The sequence below is a fragment of the Coenobita brevimanus genome, chromosome 91 (assembly GCF_032717465.1).
Source record: "Coenobita brevimanus isolate Jiangsu-jjx chromosome 91, ASM3271746v2, whole genome shotgun sequence".
Lineage (NCBI taxonomy): Eukaryota > Metazoa > Arthropoda > Malacostraca > Decapoda > Coenobitidae > Coenobita > Coenobita brevimanus.
Window position 1 is genome coordinate 10784725 of NC_137044.1, and position 26660 is coordinate 10811384.

At 40.8% G+C, this 26660-nt stretch overlaps 1 protein-coding gene and 1 non-coding gene across 2 annotated transcripts; both read right to left on the bottom strand.

The window, feature by feature from the left end:
* Positions 1-18833: 18833 nt before the first annotated feature.
* ND-B14.7 (NADH dehydrogenase (ubiquinone) B14.7 subunit) lies at positions 18834-25014 on the bottom strand. Its single transcript, XM_080281755.1, has 3 exons — positions 24872-25014; positions 21896-22111; positions 18834-19625 (listed from the first exon to the last, which is right to left on the bottom strand). The coding sequence occupies exons 1-3, from the start codon at positions 24957-24959 to the stop codon at positions 19453-19455; spliced, it is 477 nt and encodes a 158-aa protein (XP_080137881.1). The 5' UTR covers positions 24960-25014; the 3' UTR covers positions 18834-19452.
* LOC145411995 (5S ribosomal RNA) lies at positions 24181-24299 on the bottom strand. The gene has a single exon (XR_013899507.1). It is a non-coding gene; the product is annotated as a 5S ribosomal RNA (ribosomal RNA).
* Positions 25015-26660: the final 1646 nt, after the last annotated feature.

The window sequence follows — 26660 nt, forward strand, 5'->3', positions numbered from 1 at the left end:
TCACACCAAACCATACAACACAACACCGCACCACACCCGCATCGGCATCGTACCACTCCACATCACACCACCCGACCCCACACCACTCCACCCCACACCACACCACACCACCGCATCCACTCATCTTACGTCATCTCGAGCTTCTTCTTTTTTTTTTTTCGCTGTCATATTCTTTCATCCTTCCTAATTGATCCCTTTGAATTAGGTCACGAAGTTTACGGGACTTTTCTCTGCTGCCTCCAGACGATTTTGTTCAGGCTGATAGACTTTGCGGACTGAGGGGGTTTAGATTATCTTTTGAAAAATCGATATATTTCTTAAGTTGCAAAAAAAAAAAATTTGTCTGGAGGTAGTAAGGGTAGAAGGAAGACATGAGAGAGAGAGAGAGAGAGAGAGAGAGAGAGAGAGGATTGGGAGGGACAGAGAAAGAGAAAGTGACAGATAGAAACGTTTTTTCAGATAAAGATCGACAGCAAGAATTTCCAAATGGATTTCACGGAACGTTTTTTGCGACGAAATGGGATGGAAAACACGAACCTATCCGAGCGAAAATATATGGACGGTGAACGAAATAGCCAGGGAAAAAAAAAGGACGTAGAATTTTGGAACTTTGGAGCAGAGGGACAGTTTTCATTTATTTATTTATCTATTTATTTACTTATTTATTTTTTGGACAAGGCAAGATGGCATTAAATTATGGTGCTAAATGGGAGAGTAAGCTAATTTTACAGTACTACACCCTTTATTTTTTTTTTCATTGCACTTCTTCGTGACTAGCACCATATTATTGGGGTATTGTTATAGTTCAGCATACCTGATGGAGAGGTGGCGCTTTTAGGTCGTCAGCATGGACAGATTAGAGAGAGAGAGAGAGAGAGAGAGAGAGACGAAGCTGACATTGGCCCTGACTCACAAATTTACCGTCAATTCTCCTTCGTAATCAAGTTTTCTTATCCCAGGAGAGACAAGCAGAGACGACTGACTCTCCTCCCTGTCCTTCCTGCAGTAATTAAGACTTGTTTTTTATTTGGAGGAAGGGCAAGGAAAAGGGCGTGCTGAATATTCCCATATCTGTTTTTTCCTGCAGTAAATACAAGTACATTTCTCTCTCTCTCTCTCTCTCTCTCTCTCTCTCTCTCTCTCTCTCTCTCTCTTCCTTGTAAGAATTCTTTTTCGTAGGAAGGACAAGGCAAGGAGAGGGCTGAAACTTCCCATGTGTCTCGTTCCTCCTGCAAAATAAATCTTCGTGTGCGACAGGGAGTTGACTGTGAATTTGAGAATCTGGCAGCATGTACAGTTGGCCACACATGCACCTGGGACAGTGTGTGTGGGGAGAGAGAGAGAGAGAGAGAGAGAGAGAGAGAGAGAGAGAGAGACGTTCATTCATCACAGTATCTTGGTCATTCAGCTCATATTTCATACCTCCGTTCATTCAGGTCAGTGTCATCAGCAAACGTGATTATTTTAAGGGTGTCAAGTGTACTAAATGCTAAATCTCTGCTACACATTAATGCCGTCCCAGGTTCATAGGTCGCCAATTGTACAGCTCTGATCATTGATGAAATAGGAGGCAGAGAGTGGGTGAAAGGACAGAACCCTGAGGAACGCCTGTATTTACAGTCTTGGAAGAATGTCTGAAGCTATCGAACGTCTGGAGAGGAAATTTTGACAGGATAATACAATTTTTAAAGGGTTAGGGAGGAAAAATTGCAAGTAGGTTAGAAAAAATTGCAAGTAAGTTAAAAATGGAACTCTTATTGATGTCCTTGAAGCCCAGGTATAATTTAGGGGTTATGTTAATTGAGGACAGTACAGGTGCATATCTGGGGGGTGGTTGGGGCTTACTGCTCCATGATGCCATTCAGGGATGCACGAGGCTGGTCACCCTTGCTTAAAATGTCGGGAATAAGTAGCCTAGTCCCGGTTCCCTACGCTTCTGATGGGGTAGAGAAAAGGACTGGATGATGGATGGATGGAAGGATGGATGGATGGATGGATGGAAGGATGGATGGATGGGAAGATGGATGAATGGATGGATGGATGGATAGATGAATGGATGGACTTAGGGATTTATTTCACACAGGTAAATGTATCCAGGTGAGAGATGGTCTGACACTGGAAGGTTAATTACTGGGAGGGTCAAGGTGAAATTGGGCGAGGATCTACGTGGAGTTTCATAGCGACCATAAAACAGCAGGCCTCCGTAATTAGTCTGTCTGTTCCCTCGCTCTCGCTCTCTCTCTCTCTCTCTCTCTCTCTCTCTCTCTCTCTCTCTCTCTCTCTCTCATCAGGTATGCGGGCAAGAGAAAAATCTAACCAAATTACAGAATACGGCTCCTCAGACACATATATTTTTTCCTTCGCCGTAATTACTTTCTCCACCTGCTCACACACTTCCCTCACGCACACATCCGTACATGGGGAGGTGGTGGTCAGGTGGCGGAGGAGTGGACTGCATACTGAATGGTCGCGAGTTCGATCCTTGACTGGAGAGTTTGAGGAATTAGGTTTCGTTTACCCTCTCATGGTTGGGACAGCTCTAGTATATGTCTCTCTGCTGATTACAAAAGATTCAGTTCAGCCAAGAGTGCGAATAGGAGGCTGAGAATATTCATAATTATCAATATCGCTGTCATGATCGATACAGGCTGTGAATTCTGAGAGAGAGAGAGAGAGAGAGAGAGAGAGAGAGAGAGAGAGAGAGAGAGAGAGAGATCCCCCAACTGAGCCTCCAGTCCTGCCTCAATTTCTTCTTCCCTTCCCTAATCCCAGAGTTCATCTCAAAATGTCTCCTCTGAGCTTCTGTGTGCCATCCTGCTGAGCCAAATAACCTTCCCTCATGTACTTTCTGTCTGTTTGTCTGTCTCTGCCTCTGTCTCTGTCTGTCTGTCTGTCTGTCTGTCTGTCTGTCTGTCTCTGTCTCTGTCTCTGTCTCTCTCTCTCTCTCTCTCTCTCTGTCTCTCTCTCTCTCTCTCTCTCGGCGATTAAAGAATGTTGCAATAAAATCATGTTCGTACAAATCATTTCGAGAATTTATGGGTCACTAATTATGAAAAGAAAAGAGCTATGCCATTAATTATATAGCTGACAAGTAATTACCCTCGATAATGACCTCCTACGCCCTCTCTTATTAATTACATGGGACTAATTGGACAGTGGCTCCAATGACTCACTCTCAGGTCAACAAAATCATCTATCGCTATCTAACTTGTGTAACTCGAGAGGCACCCAAAGTTACGAGAGAGAGAGAGAGAGAGAGAGAGAGAGAGAGAGAGAGAGAGAGAGAGAGATTTAAAATGATGTAAAATGCCACGATTAATTCAACAACTGAGAAAAAAAAAATGGATTCTCTTCAGTCAGGGAAAATTTGTAACCCATATTTAATCGGAGGTAGAGTGTCCGAGCGAGCGAAACGAGCGAGAATATCTATTGATCCAAGTGGTGCTAGGGAGTTTCATAAGCCAAGAAGAGTGATGACCTAAGATTGAGGATATTGACCTCTCTCCCCCTCGACTCTCCCCATACCCTCCCCGCTCCCTCTGACCTTTCTCGCCCTTGGTTTTTCTGAATCTCTCTCTCTCTCTCTCTCTCTCTCTCTCTCTCTCTCTCTCTCATTCCTTATATTTTCGTCTATTAAAGGTCTTATTACTTTTTCACTTCCGGTCCCTTCCCCCCCCTCCCTCTCTCTCTCTCTCTCTCTCTCTCTCTCTCTCTCTCTCTCTCTCTCTCTCTCTCTCTCTCTCTCGCTCTCGCTCTCTCTATCCTCTGCCCCTTGTCATTCCCCTCTCTTCCCCTCATTCATTGCATTGCCACAAACTTCCCAGTCTGCCTCGCCTCCCCTCAAAGGTCGCCATGCTTCTCTTCTCTCGCTTATTAAATGCAACACATTCACGCATACAAGTGGCTTGAGGAATGCGCACACACACACACACACACACACACATATACATTCTCTCTCTCTCTCTCTCTCTCTCTCTTTCTTGGCTGTGGAGATTTCGTAACACTTTACCTTTATTGCTTTATTCAACACATTGCACCTGAAAATTCTCTGGTATCTTATTGGTGCAGTGTCGATATTAAAACTATAAAACTAACATGCAGGAGGAAGTTGATTTGCAATATAAAATAAATCGCCAAAAAAGAATTGCAACGAAGCCTCCTATATCACTAAAAACACGTTCCTCCTTCCTCCACTCCTCCTTCCTTCCCCCGCCTCTCCCCACTCCCTCTTCCTTCCTCCGTCTCCCTCCGCTCCCCCTTCCTTCCTCCGTCTTCCTCCACTCCTCGTTCCTTCCTCCACAGTCTCTCTCCATGCTGTCTTAACTTCTTCGTCGTCCTTCATTCTCTCTGCATGTCCGAACCAGCTCAGGTTTGCCTCCTTCGCCTTCTCTTATGTACACATCTATCTTGATCTTCTCACTTCTTTTTTTCTAATCCTTTCTCTTACTTGTATGACCTTTATTCATCTCAATATTATCATTTGTGTTCTTTCTGATAATCTCTCCTCATTCCTTCTCGCAACACCATGTTTTTGCTAAAGCGACACACTCGCACACTACAGTTCTTTCACGTTAACATGGCCTAAAATTGACGTCTCTCCATCTTGAATGCTTTAATGCTAGTCACGAAGAAGTGCCATGGAAAGGATGTAGAGCTGCAGTATTGTCTTTCCTTCTATCAGACTTTGAGACATTAGCCTCAGCAGGACGGAAATCCGGAGCAAGTTCGGAAAAAAAAAAAAAAAAAAAAAAAACAGAAATCCAATATGAGAGTTTCATTAACTAGAATATGATGCTAGTCACGAAGAGGTGCTGTGGAAAGGATGTAGAATTGCAGTGTTGTCTTTTTCTACTGTCGAGCTTTTGCGAAATTAGCCGCAGCAGGACGAAAATCTGGACCAAGTTCGGGTAAAAAGAGTACATAAAAAAATCCAACATTAGGTGCAGTTCCATTGTCCAAACTCCAAAGGTACATTTTTCCATGAACCAAGATTTCCTGGGCCCAATTTGTCTTGCCTGTTTGTGCCGCTCCAAGGTAGGAAAAATTCTTGGCCGTGACAACTCGGGAACAAAGAGAAATTGTCTTGCTTTCCGGAGACTTCTGGGAGACCCGGATGTAAACAAAGATGACGGCACTGATAACACTACGCGCGAATTCTTGGGCTGTTTAACTATTCATTTTTTCCTCTTTTTCTTCATATTATTATTATTATTATTATTATTATTATTATTATTATTTGTTTATCTTTTTATTTAACTTTACTTTCTCCTGCGAACAGTTAAGAACAAAATTTCGTCTACTACTCCACTGCTTCTAACTCGCAATTTGGGTATATGGGTCACGTTCCTCCCCAACGCATCATAGTAAAGAGAATATTTATGGGCACTAAAACATACCTCGCCTCTCTCACGTTAGCAAGTTTAATCACCAAAGGGAAATGAAAGGCAGAAGAGGTGAAACATGAGGTGAATTTACTGTGTGTCCCTGGTTTAAGTAAGAGCTGCGCTTATATATTATTTACCATGAGTTTATATTACTTCTTATGTCATCTGAAATAAAAATTGATGGAGGGAAGTGGTTGTAGCAGAAAGAAAGGAATTATTGTTAGTTACTTTTTGAAAATCAGGCCAGAGCACTCTCTCTCTCTCTCTCTCTCTCTCTCTGGCATTCTTCTTGTCATTTTCTTCTTTCTTCTCTCTCATTTCTCCAATTATCCCACTTTTTTTTTCATTTCTATCTCATTCTGTTTTTTCTTTCTCCTGACTCCCATTTCCCCCTTTTATTCCATCCTCTTTCTCCCTTCCCTTCAATATTTCTCATTTTATTTTCATTTTTCAATCTTGACCCCCTTTTCTTCTCACTCTTCCTCCTCTCACTCTTTCACACTAATCTTCCTACGCCTCCTCCTCTTCTTGTATTTCTTCTCTCTCGTTTTTATCTCTTCCTTTCTTCCATCTTCCTTTCTCTCCCTCCCTCTAACCTGTTTTCTTCTTCCGTTCTTATATTTCATTTATTTTCCTTTTCTCCTTTCTCCCTTATCCACTCATTCACATTCTTTCATCTCTCGTCCATGCATTCCTTTCTCTCCTTCCTATCTCCCACATTCTGTTTTCATTTTCTCTCTCCTTTTTTCCCTTCTTTCCTCCTCCCTCCCTTCATTTCCCCCTTTCCTCCCTCCTCATCTCCTTCTTTATGCCCCTCTTACTGCATATCGGATATCACTCTTTGTCATCATGTCACTTGGATTCTCTCCCTCCCTCCCTCCTCCCTCCTCCTTCTCTCTTCCTCTTTCCTCCTCTTCTCTCTCTCTCTCTCTCTCTCTCTCTCTCTCTCTCTCTCTCTCTCTCTCTCTCTCTCTCTCATTATCCTCACACCCTTCCCTCCCTATTCCTATCTCAGTGTAATATTCCCTTACAATATAATACGTGTCTGTTACGTAATCTTTTTCAGGTTTTGATTAAATTTAACAGAGATTTTATTCTTTTGATGATGATAGCGACTTGCTTCTGCGCCGACATACTGATAGTTTAATTTCTGTGTATGTGTGTGTGTGTGTGTGTGTGTGTGTGTGTGTGTGTGTGTGTGTGTGTGTGTGTGTGTGTGTGTGTGTGTGTGTGTGTGTGTGTGTGTTTGTGAGAGAGAGAGAGAGAGAGAGAGAGAGAGAGAGAGAGAGAGAGAGAGAGAGAGCGTGTGTGTAAACATTGTGAGACACAATACCAAAAATGTGAAATGAAATGAAAGAGAAATGGTACGATAGAGATATGGACAAGGAGAAGGGGAGAATAACAGAGAGATAAGCGGTGGAAATGAGAGGCGTGGAGGGAGAGGGTGAAGAGCAATTGAACTTATGAACAAAGATGCATGTGTTATAGTTGTGCTGTTCTGTTTCCATCCTGTCACCTTTATATAACAGAGTATGATTATCACTGTCACCACTATCACTACTACTCCATCCTACCAACATCGTCTCTGCCACTATTACTACCACTACCACCATCACCATTACCGCTACCATCCTACCAGCATCATCCCTATCACTATCACCATCACTGCCAGTACCATCACATCCACCACCACGACTACCATCCTACCAGCATCATCACTGCCACTATCATCATCACTACAGCTACCATCCTACCAGCATCATCTCTACCACTATCACCAACACTCTCACTATCACCACAACCACCACCACCACTATCACCACCATCACCACCACTCCCACCACCACCACCACCACCACCACCATCATCACACCCATCCATCCTCAACCAACCCACCAAACCATCTCCCGTCCTCTCCACTTCATCCGTCCCTCAGATCACTTTAATAATTCCTCTCCAATTTTCTCTCTACACACAAACATTTCCCCTCCACCTTTTTGTACCCTTTGGCCGTGAGAATCAAACTTTATATTTATTCCAGCGAAGGTCAGACTCATTCATAAAGCCCAGATAACCCCACCATGACAGAAAAGTTTAAATTTATTCCGATTCAGCATTGTAGACGAAACTGATGTATTTTGTATTTTATTTTAGCCAACACCTGGGGATTTTTCTGTACCTGAGAGAAATCCACGGCAGTCAAAGGATTATTGTACAGTGCTGGTCATTGAGGGTGGTTTTCTAGTACGATAAGGAAGGTTACTAACACCTCTTCCTTACCGATTCATTTCTGATTCTGCTCCGTTACTGTATTCCTGTGTTTTATTCATGCAATCTATGTGGATACGGAAAAAATCTAAGAAGCAAACCAAGGGATATTAATGAGTAGTTTGGAAAATAAATCGGTAAGGAAGAAGTGCTAGGGAGTCTCTTTACCCGACGATTATACGGACCCAAAACACTGATACATCTGGGACTCCGAATTTAAAAAGCTAGATTCCAACCCCTTTAATTAGTTTCTCAAATTCTCTTTTCTAAGGATTCGACACGGCTTCGAGAGGTGCAAAACAGCTTTCCCTTAAACGTCTCCCTCTTCTTCTCTCCACCTTTCGTCTCCTCCCTTCCACATCTCCTATTCTCCCATTCCTAGTCCACCTCACATTGCTTATTCTTTTTCATGTTTACTTCCTCCCTCTCCTTCTCTTCACCTTTCGTCTCCTCCTTTCCACATCTCTTCTCTCCTTTCTTCTCCACCTCACATTGCATATTCTTCTCATGTTTACTCCCACCCCTCCTCCCTCCTTTCCTGCTTCCCTCTCCTCCACTGTTTTCGTTAAGTGTTATCTCTCGCCTTCCATAATAATGATTCTCAATAAACAAAGCCTTCCCCTTCCCCTCCTCTCTTCTCCTTTCCCATTTATTTGGTTATCGTTTCCTCCTTTGATCTTCCTCTTTATCTGTATACTTCAGTGTTGACCCTCTTTCTATGACAGTCTCTCTCTCTCTGCATACGACTTAGAACAAAAACATACCACTTAATACACAGAAAATTAAAACATATGACCCAATACACAGAAACTCAGACACACGGCCTAATACACAGAACAGATACACAGAGCACACAGACACAGAGCCTAACACTCAGACACAGCATGGCACGGGAGAGGATATTAAGCTAATCACCCTATCAGCTCAGGTTATGGCAATCCGCTCGTTCAGTTGTGCAGTAGCCCTTGTTCTAGTACTATCGCCACTGATATAATAGCCTGACCTGACCTGACCTGACCTGACCTGATATAGCCTGGCATAACCTAAGAACAGATATACGTAATCGGATTCAAAAGCTTGAACACTTCACTCCTGCGATTTATTTTTCATCTTCATCAGGCCACCGACAGACGATTATATTCTCCCTGTGAATGGTCTCCCAGTAATAAAGGGGTTAATTTAGGCTATATCTAACCCCCTCTTAGAAATAAATCCAAATAAATCCCCCCTTGGCTGAATAAAATCGTCTGGTAATAGGAAGAAAATGAAAAGGGAGAAGTCAGTGGATTCCAGAGGGGCCGAGGTGATGAAATCCTCCGGTCATGTCCCTCCATATTTCACTACCCCAGGATATTCGAAGCCTTGGTGAGTGGCTGGTTTAATGGATGAGTGGGTGGATGGGTGAGTGGATGGTTGGGTGGATGGATGGATGGATGGATAGGTAGGTGCGTGGATAGATAGGTAGATGTGTGAATGGATAGGTGGATGAGTAGATTGATGGAAAGCTCAGTGAGTTGATGTGTGGATGAATGGATGGATAAGTGGATGTGAGGGTGTTTTGATGGAAGGCGAGTGGATAGGTAGCTGTGTAGCTGGACAGGTGGATGGATGGATTGACAGAAGCTTGGGTGGGTAGGTGGATGGATGGGTGGATAACTTGGTGGCTGGGTAGGTGGACGGGAGAATGGGTTGGTGGATGGAGAGGTGGATGGATAGTCAGTAGTCAACCAATCTATAGCCCTTTCACTCCGATGACGTACTCTTTATTCTTGCTCCCACCAGACGATTTACTTCGGCTTTTTTCAGAGGATTTTCGACCTTAATTGAGGAAGCTCCCTAACCACCTTTTCCTAAGCAATTTATTTTGCTTACCACATCTTTAGTGTCCTCTTCTATTACATACATCCTTCCAATATCGCCATACTCTGCGGAAATAACATACAAAAGAATATTAACCATCCATATACTGTATACATAAATACATAACACATACATACGTAAGTAATTTCATCTACCCATCCATCCATCCATACTTACATACCCGGTGCATACATACATACACAATACAATATAACAGAGAGAGAGAGAGACGAGAAGTAAAAAATATCGCTCTGGTAAGCCTGTTGTATATTTCAATTTGACTCTGGAATCTGGGTCACACAAGACACATATTGTACTCACGGAACCAACAATATTTTTTTTTTCTTTGATAAATATCTGCGGTCAGTTTATCTCCATCAGGCAGAGGACATTGTTATTATTCTATCTTTGCTGTTTTCAGACGATTTTCCTCAGGGGGGATATTTTTCGAACTGGGAGGAGAGGGGTTAGATAGGCACCTAATTCAGTCTTTAACTACAGGCTGTCTTCCCAATAGTTCAATGGAAAAAAAAAAGAATCTAAAAGTAGGAAATAAAATATAAAGAAAGAGAGAGAGAGAGAGAGAGAGAGAGAGAGAGAGAGAGAGAGAGAGAGTTTAGTTCGCATTTTCTCCTTAGCATTTCATTGTGAACACAAACATTATTTTATTTATTTATTTATTTGGGGAAGTTACCTCATGATAGTGGGAATAAAGTTGTTAAAAAAAAAAGTATTCTAGTACAGTAAATGGTAATTTTTTTTTTCTCTCTCTCTCTTTTGACTTGTGGGTTAAAAGTTTGATTAATGTAACTGAGAAAGAAGATGCGATGGAACGTCACAGTGTGTGTGTGTGTGTGTGTGTGTGTGTGTGTGTGTGTGTGTGTGTGTGTGTGTGTGTGTGTGTGTGTGTGTGTGTGTGTGTGTGAGAGAGAGAGAGAGAGAGAGAGAGAGAGAGAGCACTGACACCAGAGATGACGGAGGAGGTGATAAAGGAGGCGATCTAAGAGGATTGAGAGAGAGAGAGAGAGAGAGAGAGAGAGAGAGGGTGGAGAAGGATTTCAGTCAGGCCAAGAGTGTGAGAGAAAGAGTGAGAAAGAGTTAGGAGGAGAGTAAAGCCGGAAGTGAGAAAGTAAGAAAGTTAGAGATGATACAGTGGGAGGACAGTCAGACGAGAGAGAGAGAGAGAGAGGGGGGGGGGAGGGAGTGCAACAGAATATATTACATGGTAAATTGGACAGGAAATGGAACGACTGGGAAAACACACACACACACACACACACACACACACACACACACACACACACACACACACACACACACACACACACACACACACACACACACACTACTCCACACAATAACCATTCCTACGACCAATCCCTTCCCTACCACCTTCAGCACCAACACTACCACCACCGTCACTACCACGATAGCCCCACCCCCTCTCCACCACCACAACCATCACCCCCTTCTCCACCACCACCACCATCACCACCACCAACCAGTCAAGACTCCCTAATCCCTCCCTTGTTCGTTCCAGAGATTAAATTGAAATGAGTTTGCTAACGTGGAATTAGAGAGAGATTAAATTAGACTGTTCAGATGAGGGAAAGAGGCTGAATCGATAAACGTAAGATCAGGAAAGACGTGAACTTAAGAAACAGGAGGAAGATCTTAAGTACGAGCAACATCTTCCTAAAGTGAGTGAGTTCCTTTGGGGCGAATGGTTATAAGATCGTGTATTAAGCTGCTCTGGAGATTTACAAAACACTTCTTTCTGGGCTACTTATTCTGCCTACTACACCTAATATCCTCTTGTGTGATGTCGATATTTTAAAAGATATGAATAACGTGCATGAGAGTGTTAGGGTATGATAAGTAAAATAAATCGCTAAGGAGAAAGTGTTTCGGAGCCTCCTGTGCCATCTAGAATACGGCACAGAGTCAGTACTGCAGGGTCAATCTTTGCCAAGCTCAAGTGGACTGATATTTTACGGTGTTTGTGTACAGATGAACCATTTTTGAAGGTTATGTATTATCCTGCACGTAAAGTAATTAATGTTCATGAATTTTGGTATGTCATTGTGTTTATTTTACTAGAGAAGGAGGAAGAGGAGGAGGAGGAGGAGGAGGAGGAGGAGAAGGAGGAGGAAGAGGAGGAGGAGGAGGAGGAAGAGGAGGAGGAGGAGGAGGAGGAGAAGGAGGAGGAGGTTCATTTGAAACGTAAACCTGACAGATTTCAGGCTGGAGCTGCCCTCCTCTTGTAGCTTACCCTCCTTCCTTTGGGGGGTAAGGAAATAGCCGAAGAACGTTTGTATAACTGGACAGCTCCATCACTCAGTTATCTCGGTACCATCACGTGAAGGCGCCCCTCTCCAGCACCTGCTCCACCATTAGCCAAAGGATATAACTGCCCTGTGACTGTGACTGATGGAGCGTGTGCAAATGAACTCGACTTTATCTGCTGATTGTTACTAATATTTTGTTTCAAGAATGATCCACTCATGAATTATCACGTAAACTCAGTGGATTTTGCCATATTTTGAAAAAAAAAATCAGATATTAAGTGAAACTGAAACTAATTCGAATGGCTTTATTACTGACGAAGCATTGTTTTAAACTGTTTTGTACAGAAATTATCACTTCAGTGACATTTTGCAGCAGACAGTTGAACTCTCAGATGTCTCTTTCCGGATTTCATAAAATACGTACAAAGATATATTACATTTCACAAACATCGCTAACTTTGCTTAATTCATCTCTTTCTCACATTCAGTTACCTAACCAAGAAATAAGGAATATTCTGCTTATCTCATGAACCCTTTGGTAAAAAAAAAAAATGGAAAAGAAAAGAAAAGGGTGCAGTTTTATGGCATCGTCATCCTTTCCTGTTCATGTCCTACCCTCAAAAAAAGAAAAGAAAGAAAAAAAAAAAGAGGAAGGTGCAAAATCATGACCCCCTCCCTACTCATGTCCCGGTCTCATTTCCTCATTCCGCGGATGGTGGTGAGGGACAGTGGCAGGTGATGAGGTGTGACGGATGTGTGGACCTCATTATGTGGGTTAATGTGGCTCGGGGTTTGATCATTACTCCACCACCATCAAATTACCTCATTACGTATGTGCTCCTTTCTGTCTGTCTGTCTGTCTGTCTGTCTGTCTGTCTCTCTCTCTCTCTCTCTCTCTCTCTCTCTCCAAAAGCAACACCAAATGGACTCTGAATTAAATGCATATTTCCCCCTTTCCTCACATTCATTCACCTTCTTCCTCGGTTCCCCTTTCAAAATAATGGTGTTTCATTTTGTATGTTGTGGGAATTAGTGTCTGGTTCTTTTAATTGGGCTTAGTGCTGATAATTTTCCTTATATCGTGGTTATTCTTTCCTTGTTCTCTGGATCTTAGCTAAGCTCCTCTCTTGAATGACAGAGGTAAATTTGGTGGTGGTGGTGGTGGTGGTGGTGAAGATGAGAATGAGGAGGATGGGGATGATGACTGGGAGGAAGATGATGATGATGATGAAGAAGAGGAGGAGGCAGATGAGGAGGAGAGGGAGGAAGAGAATGATGATGGTGATGATGATGGTGATGATAATGTTGATAATTAATGGTGAGAATCGTGGTCGCAGTACATCCTACGGTTTTCTTCAAATTAGGGTAAGATCTCTCGAATTTGAATATTAATGATGGCAGCAGCTAACTCCTCATTCGAAATGTATCTCCTAAGCTGAATGAAATCATGTGGTAGAAGACAGAATAAAATAAGAAGTCGGCATCACTGCAGTCAAGAGTTTAATTCTCATTCATTTTATTTCTCCTTTCCTTTACCCCTCTCTTTACCAGACTCCTCGCTTCTCACTCACACTTTATTTAATTTTCTCATTTCTTTCTTTCTTTGGAACTATCTCTCCCAGTTTGTCTTTTTCCCCGGCTTATGACCTCCATCTTCTTAATTGCAGTATGTCTAAGAATCTCAAAAGTACGATTCTTTATCCTGGAGCCTTTTTTTTTTTTTTTTTTTTTTTTTTTTTGCCAGTTTTCTCCGGGAAGGGTCATTTTGGGGAGAAATTCAGCTTGTAATTCTTTTATTCGCATGTAAAAAAAATCTCATTCCTACTTCTCTTTCCCTCTTTTTTTTTCCTGTCCTTTGCACCCCCCAAAAAATTCATCACTACCTCTTTCCTACCCTCCCCCCCCTTGCGTCCTTTTCCATTTAAAAAAAAATCTCATTCCTACCTCTCCTTCCGATTTCCTTTTCCTACCCTTTGCCAAGTCCCTATTTTTCTCACTTCTTTTAAGCATCCTTTTTTCAATGTATTTTTCTTTACTAACGCCCCCCCCCCCACTTTTCCTCTTCAGTCTTCCTATGATTGTTCCCTTTTCTTCGCATTATATATATGTTCTTCCTCTTCTTTATTTATCGCTCTTACTTTATTTTCTTATTTTACACCGTCTTTACGTCCTCTTTCCATTTGCTCCTCCGGATTTGTGTCGCTACTAATGTACTCTTCCTCTTGACTTCCTCTCAGCTGTTTTAGACGGTCTCTTCATTTTTCCTTACTTTTTCTCCCCTTCCGTTGCTATCCCCACCCTTCTCTTTCGTGGCCTTTCTATTCTTCTCTCCTTCATTCACAAATATCCTTCGTTCCCACCCTTTTTCATTGTTTCTTCCACTTTTTTCTCTTTTATTCTTCTTCCTGTTTCTTCTGTCTGAAACTCACTTTTTATCTTCCCACCGTTCTCCTCTCCGTTTCGTCTACAAGTACCTCTTAGTCTTCCTCTTGCTAAGTGCCGTAATATTCTGCCCTCCACTCCCCTTCCTCTCTTTTCTCCAATACGCTCTCCTTCGTTCTTCCATTATTTCTTGCTTCCCTTTTCGCCCTACTTCTTTAATTTTTACTGTTGTCTCCCCTTTCTTGAACTTTCCTAGCCCTTCCCCTCCACTTTCATTGCTTTCCTTTTTCTTTCTTCATTTTCCCCTTCCTCCTTTTCTGTTATAACCCTTTCCCTTCTCTTTCCCATTTTTTTTTTTTTTTACTTTTCCCTCTTTCTCCCTCCTTCCCTCCTTCTGCCTGCCTTACTCCTCTTCCATTGCTTCCTCGCTTCTTCTTTTTCCTCCATTCTCAAGTCAGGTTTTACCCTCTTTCTCCTTTCATATTACTTCGACTTTTTCTCCTCCTTCCTTCCTCTCTCCTCTCCCCACCCCCTCCGCCCCTTCTCATCATCTCTTACAATACTTAACCTTTTTACTTCGGCGAATTTTCACGAGTTGTATAAAATCGACCTTGGACGCTCATAAGTTTATTTTTCACAACTCAACACCTTTTAATTATAGGAGGCTACGTAACACCATTTCCTTAGCGATTTAGTTTGCATATCACACCTCAACATTCTCTTGTGTGTTACTTATTATTTTAAAATCGACATGGCTTGCGTCATTTACATACTGATGGGGAGTGTGCAGAACAACCTAAATCAGTAGAGTGCTTAGAATCTCTAGAGCGACTTATGACCCCTAACTTCGCCACAAATTAACAGGCATAACAACAGTAAAAACAGCAGCTGTGCCACACATGCAACAGCAATAATAAGAGCAGGAAGAACAGTAGCAGTTAACAAATCGCTTTATTCCATTTACTGTGGCTGTTCCATATACCTACTGCTAGTGTGCTCTCTCTCTCTCTCTCTCTCTCTCATTAAAACACTTCCTACCTTGAAACTACTTCCCTCACAGTCTGAGATAAAAAGAAAAAAAAAAATGTAAAAAGCGGCAAAAAAGAGAGAGGAAAAAACGAGTTAGCGCGGAGGCAAGTGGAGTCTATTAAAGTTTCAGTACCCAGCCTCCCTCTCCCTGGCCTTCCCCACATTCCCCTGGTGTGAAGCCATTTGAGGAGCCGCATGCCGTTGGGTAGGTAGCATGTTTCGGTTTTGACTCTCACACGAATTTTTTAACAGATATTTTCAGCAGCCAGAGGGTTAAAATGTATCAGTTTTGTTCAGTTGATTGAAATCCTAGCAGTTAAAAGCTTGAAACTATCTATCATTCTATCTTTATCCATCCATCTGCCTATCTGTCTATCCATCAATTGCTACACACCTTAATCCTGTAAGAGGTGGCCACAAACAAACCGTCTCCACGGCACCCATACCTATTTGTTTGCCGTCTCACCAACTCCTCACCCCCTCTCATATATCTCTCCACTTCATCCCTCCATCATCCGTGGTCTGATTCTCCTCCTATCCCCTCCACCTCATTCATATACACTCAGCTGAGATGAAATTTTATCTTCAATATCCTTGCCCAGTTCTAGCACACAGACACAGACACTGACATCAGCACCAACACTGACACCCACAAACAACCACTTCCACATCCATGTCCACACCCACTTTCATACCCACACCCATACCTACACCCACATCCACTCATACCCACATGCATATACACCCAAACTCATACCCAAACCCAGTCACACCAGTATCCACACCTACCCCTCATTCACTTGCATTCACACATAGGGTAAATGTTTGTCAGTACTGCCCTATCCCTATCCTTGAAATTGCCTTTCAGAAAAATCTGTTCACCACCTTTAATTTAGGACCTAACCATAAACACAGCCATTATCTCTCACACTGTCCAATTATGTAAATTTATGTATAGAGCTGTTGATTTGCTAAGTGGTCACATATCTTTCTGCTTCCATCCCCCATCCTTTTCCCTGCACCACTGTACCCTCACCTGACCTAGAGCTGTATATTCATCAGCTTATGAGGCTTTCTCATATCTACTCAAACGATATACATTCCATGGGACGCCTACACTCGTCTTTATGCTGGTTATATCTTTTTAATACCGATAATGGTGTAAAATTATCACAAATGGGAATGTTAATGTATCATATGATCTATATAAAGCGGTAAGGAAGAGGTGCTAGGGAGCCTCCTAAGCTGATGAACATGTGGACCCTAAAGTTGTGGTAAATACTGTAGTTCATTTAGTCAGCTGCTTCTTGAAAATGAAGTGTTGTAAAGCTACAGTACTGTATTGTTTGATTACCAGCACAAGGCATAACTGTGAAAAATAAACCATTCCTGTGTAATGCTTATCATGAAACTAGAGCTTGGATATAGATGCTAGCAACACACAACCTCAGAATACGAACATGTTTTCACACCAGCCCAAGACCATCACCCACTGGTCATCCATTGGCAAGTATCCTAGATAACACCAGTGGTCAGCAAGTAGGACATTTGTAGGACAGGTGCTAGGAGGCATGACACTTACTGTTCAGAATCCACTTGCAGCCTAACTGATGAATATATCATATAATACATTATCCACTCTGTACTTTCTTAAACTCTGCCAGCTGAGGAGATACTAATTCATTTTTTTGTTTGCCTTTCCTTTCAGGTGAGTGTTCTGCTTCCCTGAAGAAAGTAAATGCATTATTCACCAAACTGTGAGTAACCAGTACTCCTTATAATTAAATCTTCCCAGTGACTCATGTTGGAGTGGGATATTTTGCACATCATAGGTTGACATTGGTGGTCATAATAGGAAATTTTACACAGATTTCATATTCACAGCACACGGACCTCATATTGCTTTCTTCCAGTCTGGAAAGACAAATATCACTGTCACAATGTTGCTCCTCTGGAGAGCGAGAGACTGACAAGAAGAGTGTATGTGAGTGAGGTGGAGGGGGGGAGAGGGAGGGGGAGGCCAAGGATGAGATGGAGGGATGGAGTGGAGAGGTATATGAGAGAGGGGGGTGCAAGCTGGGAGCAGGGCAATGAAATGGCAGGGGACAGGGCGACATGGAGGCGATTTGTTTGTGGCCACCCCTTACGGGATTAAGGCATCTGGCAATAGATAGATAGACAGATAAATACCCCTTACGGGATTAAGGCATCTGGCAATAGATAGATAGACAGATAAATAGACAATGTTGCTATGTCACTGAACTTTACAGTAAATACCATACAGCCCAATGCTATGGTCTTCAGAGCATCTTATACTCTAGGCATTTTTTTTCATCTCTAGAACTGTGGACATAGATCAGAAAGCCAGTTTTAGAGATTCAGTAGCCCATCTACCACACTCCCGGATAGCTGATGAACAATAGCTCAGAGGTCAATGCTTTGCCACTAAACCCACCATTTCCAGTAAGACTAGTTGGGACTATTACTTTCAGAATGGTGTGCTGGTATTAGCTTGGGGTTTTCCATAAGGCTCCTGTATGTTCATGGAGCCTTCTGATAAGAACTGAACACACTGGGATTGACCTCATGACCAAAGTAGTCAGATTTAAAGTCTAGAATGCATGCTGGCAAAATGCTTCTTTATGTGAAATACAGTAATTTAAATGAGACATGGTTATGCTTCATGATTTTGTTGTTGAAAGCACAAAATAAAAAACAACACATTTCTGACTTCTGAATAACTTTATAAAGATTCATAAGTAGCTTATAAGTGAAGTCTGGTGTAACTTCATAAGCTTAATAATGAAACAGTTTTAAGAGATGTTAATTCATCAGTCTATCTATTGCCAGACACCTCAATCCTGTAAGGGATGGCCACAAACAAATTGCCTCCATGTCGCCCTGTCCAACACCATTTCACTGCCCTACTCCCAGCTCAGCCCCCCCTCTCTCATATACCTCTCCACTCCATCCTTCAATCTCATCTTCAACCTCCCCCTCCCTCTCCCCCCTTCCATCTCACTCTCAAACACTCTCCTCGTCAGTCTCTTGCTCTCCATCCTCCCCACATAGCCATCATCAGCATAATAATGAAACAGCTTTACAAGGAGAAAAACACACTTTACAAGGAGAAAAACACATCACTTCTGTCCACTCTACCACCAGACCTCCACAGCAAAACACTGAATATCGAACTCTTTGATCAGGAAAGACTCTGTTACCACCTCTGCTTCTTCATGTTATTCTCTCTCATTATCACAAGATAGTTTTTAGGTTTCACAGACATTTTTCACTCTGTGTTGCTCAGTTTTATTTTTATGTCAGTTTCACCTAGGCCTTGCTGTTCTAGGTTTCAGACACAATTATTTTCATTAGTGGGACCTAAAAGAAAACTTAGTGATACACACACTTCTGTTTATAAATGGGAAAAAATATATATATTTATCAGTGAAAAAAAAGTTAATGTGGATATATTTATAGTCCAAGGGGAGCTGCTGTGACAGATTCGACATCATGTTGACTAATGAAGATGTTTCTGGCCAAGGCTATTAATTAAATTTGTTTATGGCTGGATTACCCAAACACAAATATGTAAAAAAGATTTATTATTTACATACACAGGCATGTTACCTGCTGCATATAGGCAAACTTGTAATTCAGTAGCAGGAGTTCAGGAATTTATGGTAAGAATACATAATTCGGTCTTACTAATTACAGCTGGAAACCATGTAACTTCTCATAATATAATTAATTCTTGATAAGCCAGGAATTATTTAATATACTGTATACATTATCAGTATGAATTACTGTGAAGATACAGCACTGAACCTGAATGAAAGGATACAAACAGAAAAACTCCACTAAAGCTTCTCAGTAACCTTCACCGTGTTCTCTTTAAAATAACTTCTGTCTTGCCCTACTTTACTAACTGGTCTTCCAATTACTATCAGTCTTTCTAAATTACAATATTTCTTCTAAATAATTCACTTTTCTCATCTCTATTTTCCACTACATCTTCATTTCCAAGTACTTTCCTTGGTTTCTGTACTACAATATTCTATCATTCACTTTCCTAATTCCTCTCTACATCCTTAATTCCTAATTCAGATACTTCCTTTCTAAATAACAATACTTCATCCAGATCCTTCACATTTCATATTTTCATTTTCTTCTATCTCTTTCATTCCTCTTCCAGTTGCCTTCCTACTATATACACCTTCCAAATCCTTCACCTTTCCCGTTTACCTCCTTTCCTTAACAAAAGAAAAGCCACCGTCTTTGGGTTCCATGAATATCATTCTGCGGCCTGCTGCAGCAGGGAACATTGTCCATCCATTGTCCTTGGAATCCTTATATAAGACTGCCACGACTGCAAAGGCAATGGCTAATGGCACCCCCACCTTGAATGATCGAGCTGCAAAGAAAAGTAGAAATTAGAGAAATGTTTGGAGTAAAAGACTGAAAATTAAGAGGATTTTTTTTGGGGGGGAGGGTGGGGGGAGTTTAAGTAATAGAACAGTTTATGGGAAAATGGTAACTGCCAGTCCTGTTTTATCCCCTTCCCCTTTGAGGTGTCAGGGCCTGAGGTTTGGATATCGTAGTCCAATACTGTACATTTGACCCTTTCAATCCGAGAATGTCTTACATTTTCTTCTTGTTATCTCTGGATGATTCTATTCAGCTTACAAGAAACACTTCTATCTGGAGAGGTTATATTCATTTACCCCTTCAGTATCAGAGGTCTTTCCTAAACTGAATAAAATCATTAAATGCACCAAGAATAAAACTGAAAAATACATCATTATTGTGGAGGGATAGTGCCATAGCTAAAATGATGAAACAGGCTGTTGCTATTTGCACATGTTTGCTGATAATGTACTGACCTGATTCTGATATATGCTGTCAGGTTCAGGTACTTATATAGCCTACAATCAAACCAACAATTTACAGTGAACTGGTATGCGATGAATTGCTTAATGCTATTCTGACTAAACTGTTAGGACTTTTTTTTTCAATACACGATCACAATTTTGCTTATTCTTTACAATCATAAAGATCATTTACAAAGTCTCACTGGTCGATGAATGACCACTATTTTTGCTTATACAATTACCGACACACAAGCATGATCATTTGTTTGTGCCAAGATTGCCTTTGAACTAGATCAGTACTGGGTGTGTTAGTGTCAGTGATGGAAAGAGCAAGTGAAATGCACAGAGAAGAGAGAGAGAGAGAGAGTGAGAGAGAGAGAGAGAGAGAACTACCGGTTTAGGCAAGTTGAAAACTTACTAAGATTCTGTTGGGTAGGTGACACTTAGCCAAAAATGTAACCCCACTGAATGAACCCATGTTATAACTGACGATATACAATCTATCATCATGCGATGGATTTTTTTCAAATGCATTCTCTTCACAAAACAAGGATGTACTTTATAAATACACAACTAATAATAATAATAATAATAATAATAAAATACATTTCTTTCTTCTTCAGGATTCTGGTCATTTTTTACAATAAGCTGCATGTGTGTGTGAGCTAATGTTGATTATTTGCACACTACTGTACAGGCTGACTGACCGATCCTACTGCACACTGCCCACTACGAGATTGCAGGGACATCCATCATCTTCTCACTGAAGTACTGTAGGCCTATATGATATTCTGGCTAGACAGTAATCAGTTAGTTATTGAGAAAAAAATCTTTGTTAAATAAACTGTCAAATGCTTACCAAGTAAATATGTTAATATTCAAGCATTTAATAAGATATCCAGGGACAGATTTAATAAAAACTACACATATCCAACAAAAACTACAAAGTGCAGACGAACAAATTACGGTAGAAATTGCTGTAGGTCAGGTTGCGCTAGTCACTTGTGTTTTTCATACCCTGAAATGTAAGTACAGTACTGTACTAATGTTTTTTAAAGGTTTCTCGCAATGGAAAACTCACCAGGTAAAAAAATAACCAAAACATGCACACTGCTGATACATACTGATGCTCACAGTATAAATTTTTGCATGAATTACTGCACTGACTACAAGAAGGAAGTTAGCAAGTTATGCATCTACTAAACTGACATATTTAATGTGGCATTCATTAAAACCAACACTCAAACTTCATGTGGTTGATTGTGAAGTACTGTAGTAATTTTATTAACACTAATACCTATATTAGTTCAACCAAAGAATCCTAGTAATCAAAAGCTTCAAAATGTATCACGAGTAGCCTATCTTTACTCGCTATATGTATGTCTAAGAAGGTTATCAGGGATTTTACCAGATGATTTTTTTTCAACAACAGGAAATCGTAGTAACTGTTATTCTAGTGATTGTGTTCTGGTACCTTATCAAAAATTTTCCGAGGATGATCTTTTTACCTCTTTCATTCACACACTCTGAATAATATACGGATCACATCCACACGTCCAAACAATCTCAGCCTACTCCTGTGCAAAACGTTGGTAATATTAACTATAACCTCTCATCTATGAATTGGATAACCTACTGTTTAATGACACACAGAACATATACCTTGACTTGATATATTCAGTAACCACTCAATATTGTCTTGCACAATGCCATCATAACATACCAGTACAGTACCTTCCCTTCTAAAATGTCTTAAATACACTAACTCTAAAAAAAAAAAAAAAAAAAAAAAAAGTTTGGAAAACAATCTTACCGGCCACTCCAAAGACTCCACCTGCTGATGCACCTCCAATCATGTAATTCACTTTGTCATCCTTGCCCCTGAAGGAGGTGGCTGCACATGTTATCGCTGCGAAGGTCACACCTGACCCCACAATTGGAAGGCCAGTCCGCAGAAATGTTGCGATGGTTGGCACATATCCCTCGGGTTTGGTTTTCATAATCACATCAGCAATCCCCACGGTGATACCTGCAATTAGTTGTGTGGTATAGCTACAGTAAGTCTTTGCTTGCTTCATTGCATCTCAAAGGTGCTGTATATGCTTGCACATGCCAGCTTTCACCTGATGATGGCTATCCATGCTCATGTAAGATCAGATAACTTTGGAAGATTTTACATGAATAACCTAGTGCAGATTTGGATAATCAAAGCACTACTTGTGTCAGTATGTAGCCATGGTGAGTGGTGTCTGAAACCATGTAAAGGGAAAAAAAAAAAAAAATCAATCATTTTACTGGGAGTGCTGTTAAATAGTTAGCTACCGTACCGGTATATCATGTCCGAAGTTACCTATGAACTTGGCTAACATCAGACGTAGATGCATATCCTCGGACACTTACTGATTTGCCATGTAGACATACCGGTAAGTGAACTCAACTGCTGGGTAACTTTAGTCACCATAGGCAAACTTTAGACAGCCCGAAAGTGAGGGGGAGGACACCAGTACCAGTAGTGACTATAACACTAATTTGGAATAATATGTAGAAAAATAATCTTCCTTTTAATTACTTGTATACGGTACACTAAGATCACAATGATGAGCATTATATTATACTGTAATGAGGTATTTTGGTGGTAAATATAATCACCTACCAAACCAACTCAAATGTATACAATTTAAAAACAACTGTTGGTACCGTAACTGGAGAGGTGCTGAAACCTAACTGGAGAACTTTGCTCCCCCAATATTTTGACCTCTAAAATGTGTATTAGGTAAAACTTGCACTAAAACAGTACCATATCAGAGCATTCAGTAATTACGGTACACTCAGTAATCATCGCACAACCATGCAATGGCGAAGACATGTGTAAACATAAAGCAAATTTTTACACCATATATATATATATATATATATATATATAAGTATATACTGTAAATATATATAGGCCATACCGTACACACACACAAACGTCACATACGAGATATCCATTAAATTATGATAAAGGTTAGGAAAATGACACTTTGCGATTAAATGAAAACATTTCATTTCATATTTGATAAAATCTAAGGTATACAGAGTATAAAGTACAATCATAGAACATAGAAAAAAAAAAAAAAATGACTATACATACCTAAAAAAAAAAAAAAAAAAAAAAAAAAAAAATCCTGTCAACATTTCGTTCCAACAGGATATGGTGTATATACAGTAAGAAAATACAATGCGACCATCATCATATGGTACTATAATACTGCAAAATAGTAGAGTAATTCTTAACCCATGGACTGCACAATTACCGGTACCTATTTTTATCCCATCCCGTGATGCACAAAAAATGAAAAAATTTGTTTGTTTTTGTTCATTATAAACCTGAAGATAAACATCCAGGGCATCATCTGGTGAAACAAAAATAATATCTCTCTCTCCATCTTTGCATAGGGTCATGTTTAAGTTTACATAGGGGAGTAGTGAAAAAAAATAAGAAAAAAAAAATTGTTTTGTTTATTATAAACTTGAAGATAAACATCCAGGGCATCATCTGGTGAAAAGAAAAAAAAAAATCTCTCCCTCCGTCTTTGCGTAACATCATGCATAAGTTTGTGTAGGGGTGGAGTAGTAAGTGGTGATGCACAGCCAGCACAGCCTGAGCTGCGGCTCGCAACGTGACGTTACCCAGCCTGAGCTGTATCTCACAATCCACGGGTTAAGGAGACATAGGACCACCTCTTAAAAATTAATTCAGATTTCTGCCTACATCTGAACTGATTCAGTGACTTTGTGAAGGTGTACAAAAGCGTGTTTGCAAGTATGAAGAGGATCCATTGATATACACGGAAAATATGATTACATAAGGGATAGGTTAGGATACATTTGCTTAGGTTAACATAAAATGGGCTGGGTTAGATTGAATAAGATTGATTTGTTATGAAAATTTAGGTTAGGTTTGGATAAACAGACACTGATATGGGTAATTCATTCATCATTCATTGCCAGACGCCATGTATCCCAAACGGGGTGGCCAAGGCTTAGAGTTAATTGTTTTACAGGGAGGGGCACTACTCCTCCACCAACCCCATTTGACACGTAGGGAGAACGTTATGCCAACAGCATCTGGTGTTCCCAGGCGGTCACCCATCCAAGTACTAACCAGACCCAATGTTGCTTAACTTCGCTGATCGGACGGGAAGCGGTGTACTCAACGTGGTATGGCCGTTGGCTCTGTTCAAAAGTGGCATTCTAAGATGGTGTACGATTGTGAACAAACACCACTTTTTAAAACGATTTGCACCACTTTAAAAAGAAATAAAAAACACTGAAACTTGAGACACATTAAGAAAATACCGTGCTTTCACGAATCCCATGAGGAGCTAAGGTGAGGGAAAAAAAAAAAAAAAACTACAAAATAAAATGGTCCTATGTCTCCTTAAATATTACCAACAAACTATATATAACATACTATTATAGGAAGAGGTATCCTCCTAGATTCTTACTCCAAAACAACTGTAGAACACTAGCTTAGAAAACCTACCGTAGAAGCTAGTTTTACCAAAACAACTTGTGCTCAAGTGGCAGCTTCCTTTACCAATACCAAATTTCTGTAGGCATTCCACAAAACAGTATGGCTATTACAGATATGCTCACAGTTGAAGAAGTGGAATCCTTATGTCCACATTCTTCAAAGCTACCCGGATTAAACACAACTCTCAGTGTCAGTTAGGTCCCGGTCAACTGTACAACAACACACAAGCGGGTCAACATTTGTATCATTTAAGTGAAATTATAATATTACCTAACATCCCAGAGTATTTGGAGGCAACAGCCATCTTCTGGAAGCATTGCTTTCCATCTGGGTGATCCGAGTAGTTTCCTAGAGGCATTTCGACAGTATTTTTGGTCGGCCGACGGAACCAACAGACCCTCAGCTGATTCCAAAACAACAGGGATTGCCAACGTTAGTGGTTCTGAGATGCATTCATTCGTCTGGAGCATATAATAATTCTGATTTCCAACAAGAATACTGTAGAAATCGCTAGTCATTCAGTGCATAGTCAAATATAACTCTTTGGTACTATATTTTGTCAGAGCTGAGTAAAATGACTTTGACGAAATACGTTCTGAGAACCACTAATGCTTCTGACTGCTAGTAAGCAGAAGTTAAATCTCATGGTTAAAGTGCCCCGTCAACCTCGGTGCTCTTTAAAGATTGCTTTTTAAACTTGCATACTGATAGCTAATGACATATTGCAAATGTATCTTCGTGGAACAGTGAGTGTTATTGTGAAGAAATGGGAAATGTACAGTATATTGTCTTGATATCACAGTGCCGCAATTTGTCCAAATGGAAGCATTTTTCGCACGTTTGGAAAAGTTTGTTTACTGTGAATATGTGTTTTGCCGTAGTGTGTTATATACTTTTGCGAACTTGATGAATTGTTGCGAACTTGATAAACTGCCGGAACTGACACGTCGGAGGATGACTGAAGTCAGCATACCAAGTAAGTAAAAAAAAAATATAATAATAATAAGGTTAGTGTTTTGAACGGGGAGTTGAGTTCCTGCTATGCCAATTGTCAACAAGTCGGTCAGCTTCCAGAGCAATAGTTATTTCAAACTATTTTTATTTTGTATTATTTTAGAAGTTGCCAATATGCGGTTCAGGGATATTACCACCATAAACGCATAGTATGATACCTAACGCTAAGTATTCTGCTGCAGTAGGTTAGGTTAGGTTAGGTCAGGTCCAGAAAAATAAACTGCACAACCTGGGGGGTGCATTGGCAACTTGTAAAAATTGACCTATTTTTTTCTGCATTTTGGTTTATTTACACATTTTTCTTTTTTTACATGCAGTCCGTAATGACATACGAGTATTGCTAGGGCGTCATCCCACTTGCATGACTCCCATCTGGACGATCGTTTTTTCTAGTTGGTTTTGCCATCCCGCTTAGACGCTTTCCACATGGATGAGTCCCATAATTATGGAAATGGGTTTGGATGTTGGTGTAGGTGACTGTGCGTGAGGATGTAGGTATTAAGTGGATGTGAGTGTAGGTGTAAGCGAGTTCGGGAGTAGGTGTAAATAGGTGTGGGTGTAGGCGTAAGTTGGTGTGGGTGTTGGTGTAAGTGGGTGAGGGTTTAAATCAGTGTGGGTTAAGTGAAGGTAGATGAAGGTGAATATGAGTGCAGTATGGTTTTGGGTGTTATGGTCTTGCTGGTTGTGGATGTGGATGGTCACAGGTGGGGGTGTAAGCGCGGGTGGGGGTGGAGGGGTGTGTATGGGTGAAAGGTGTTCAAAAATTTGCAACTGATAAAGGAATGTGCCTTTCAGTATATCTCAGGCACTCGGGTGTTACTGAAGTTAATTAGGCGTTGGGTGCAAGATGGGAAAATAAAAGTACATCACAAACACTGTAGAGTTATGTTGTTTGCAAATGGGGCGTAACAAAATTTCCATTATTAAGTCCTCGATTATTTCGTTTTCTGGTACGTTTTCTACTCATGCTACTAGAGAAAATGGTTAAGGGAACGTATTTCAAGATAGACTTTTATGTTTTTATGAATGTTTTTACAGGTGTCGT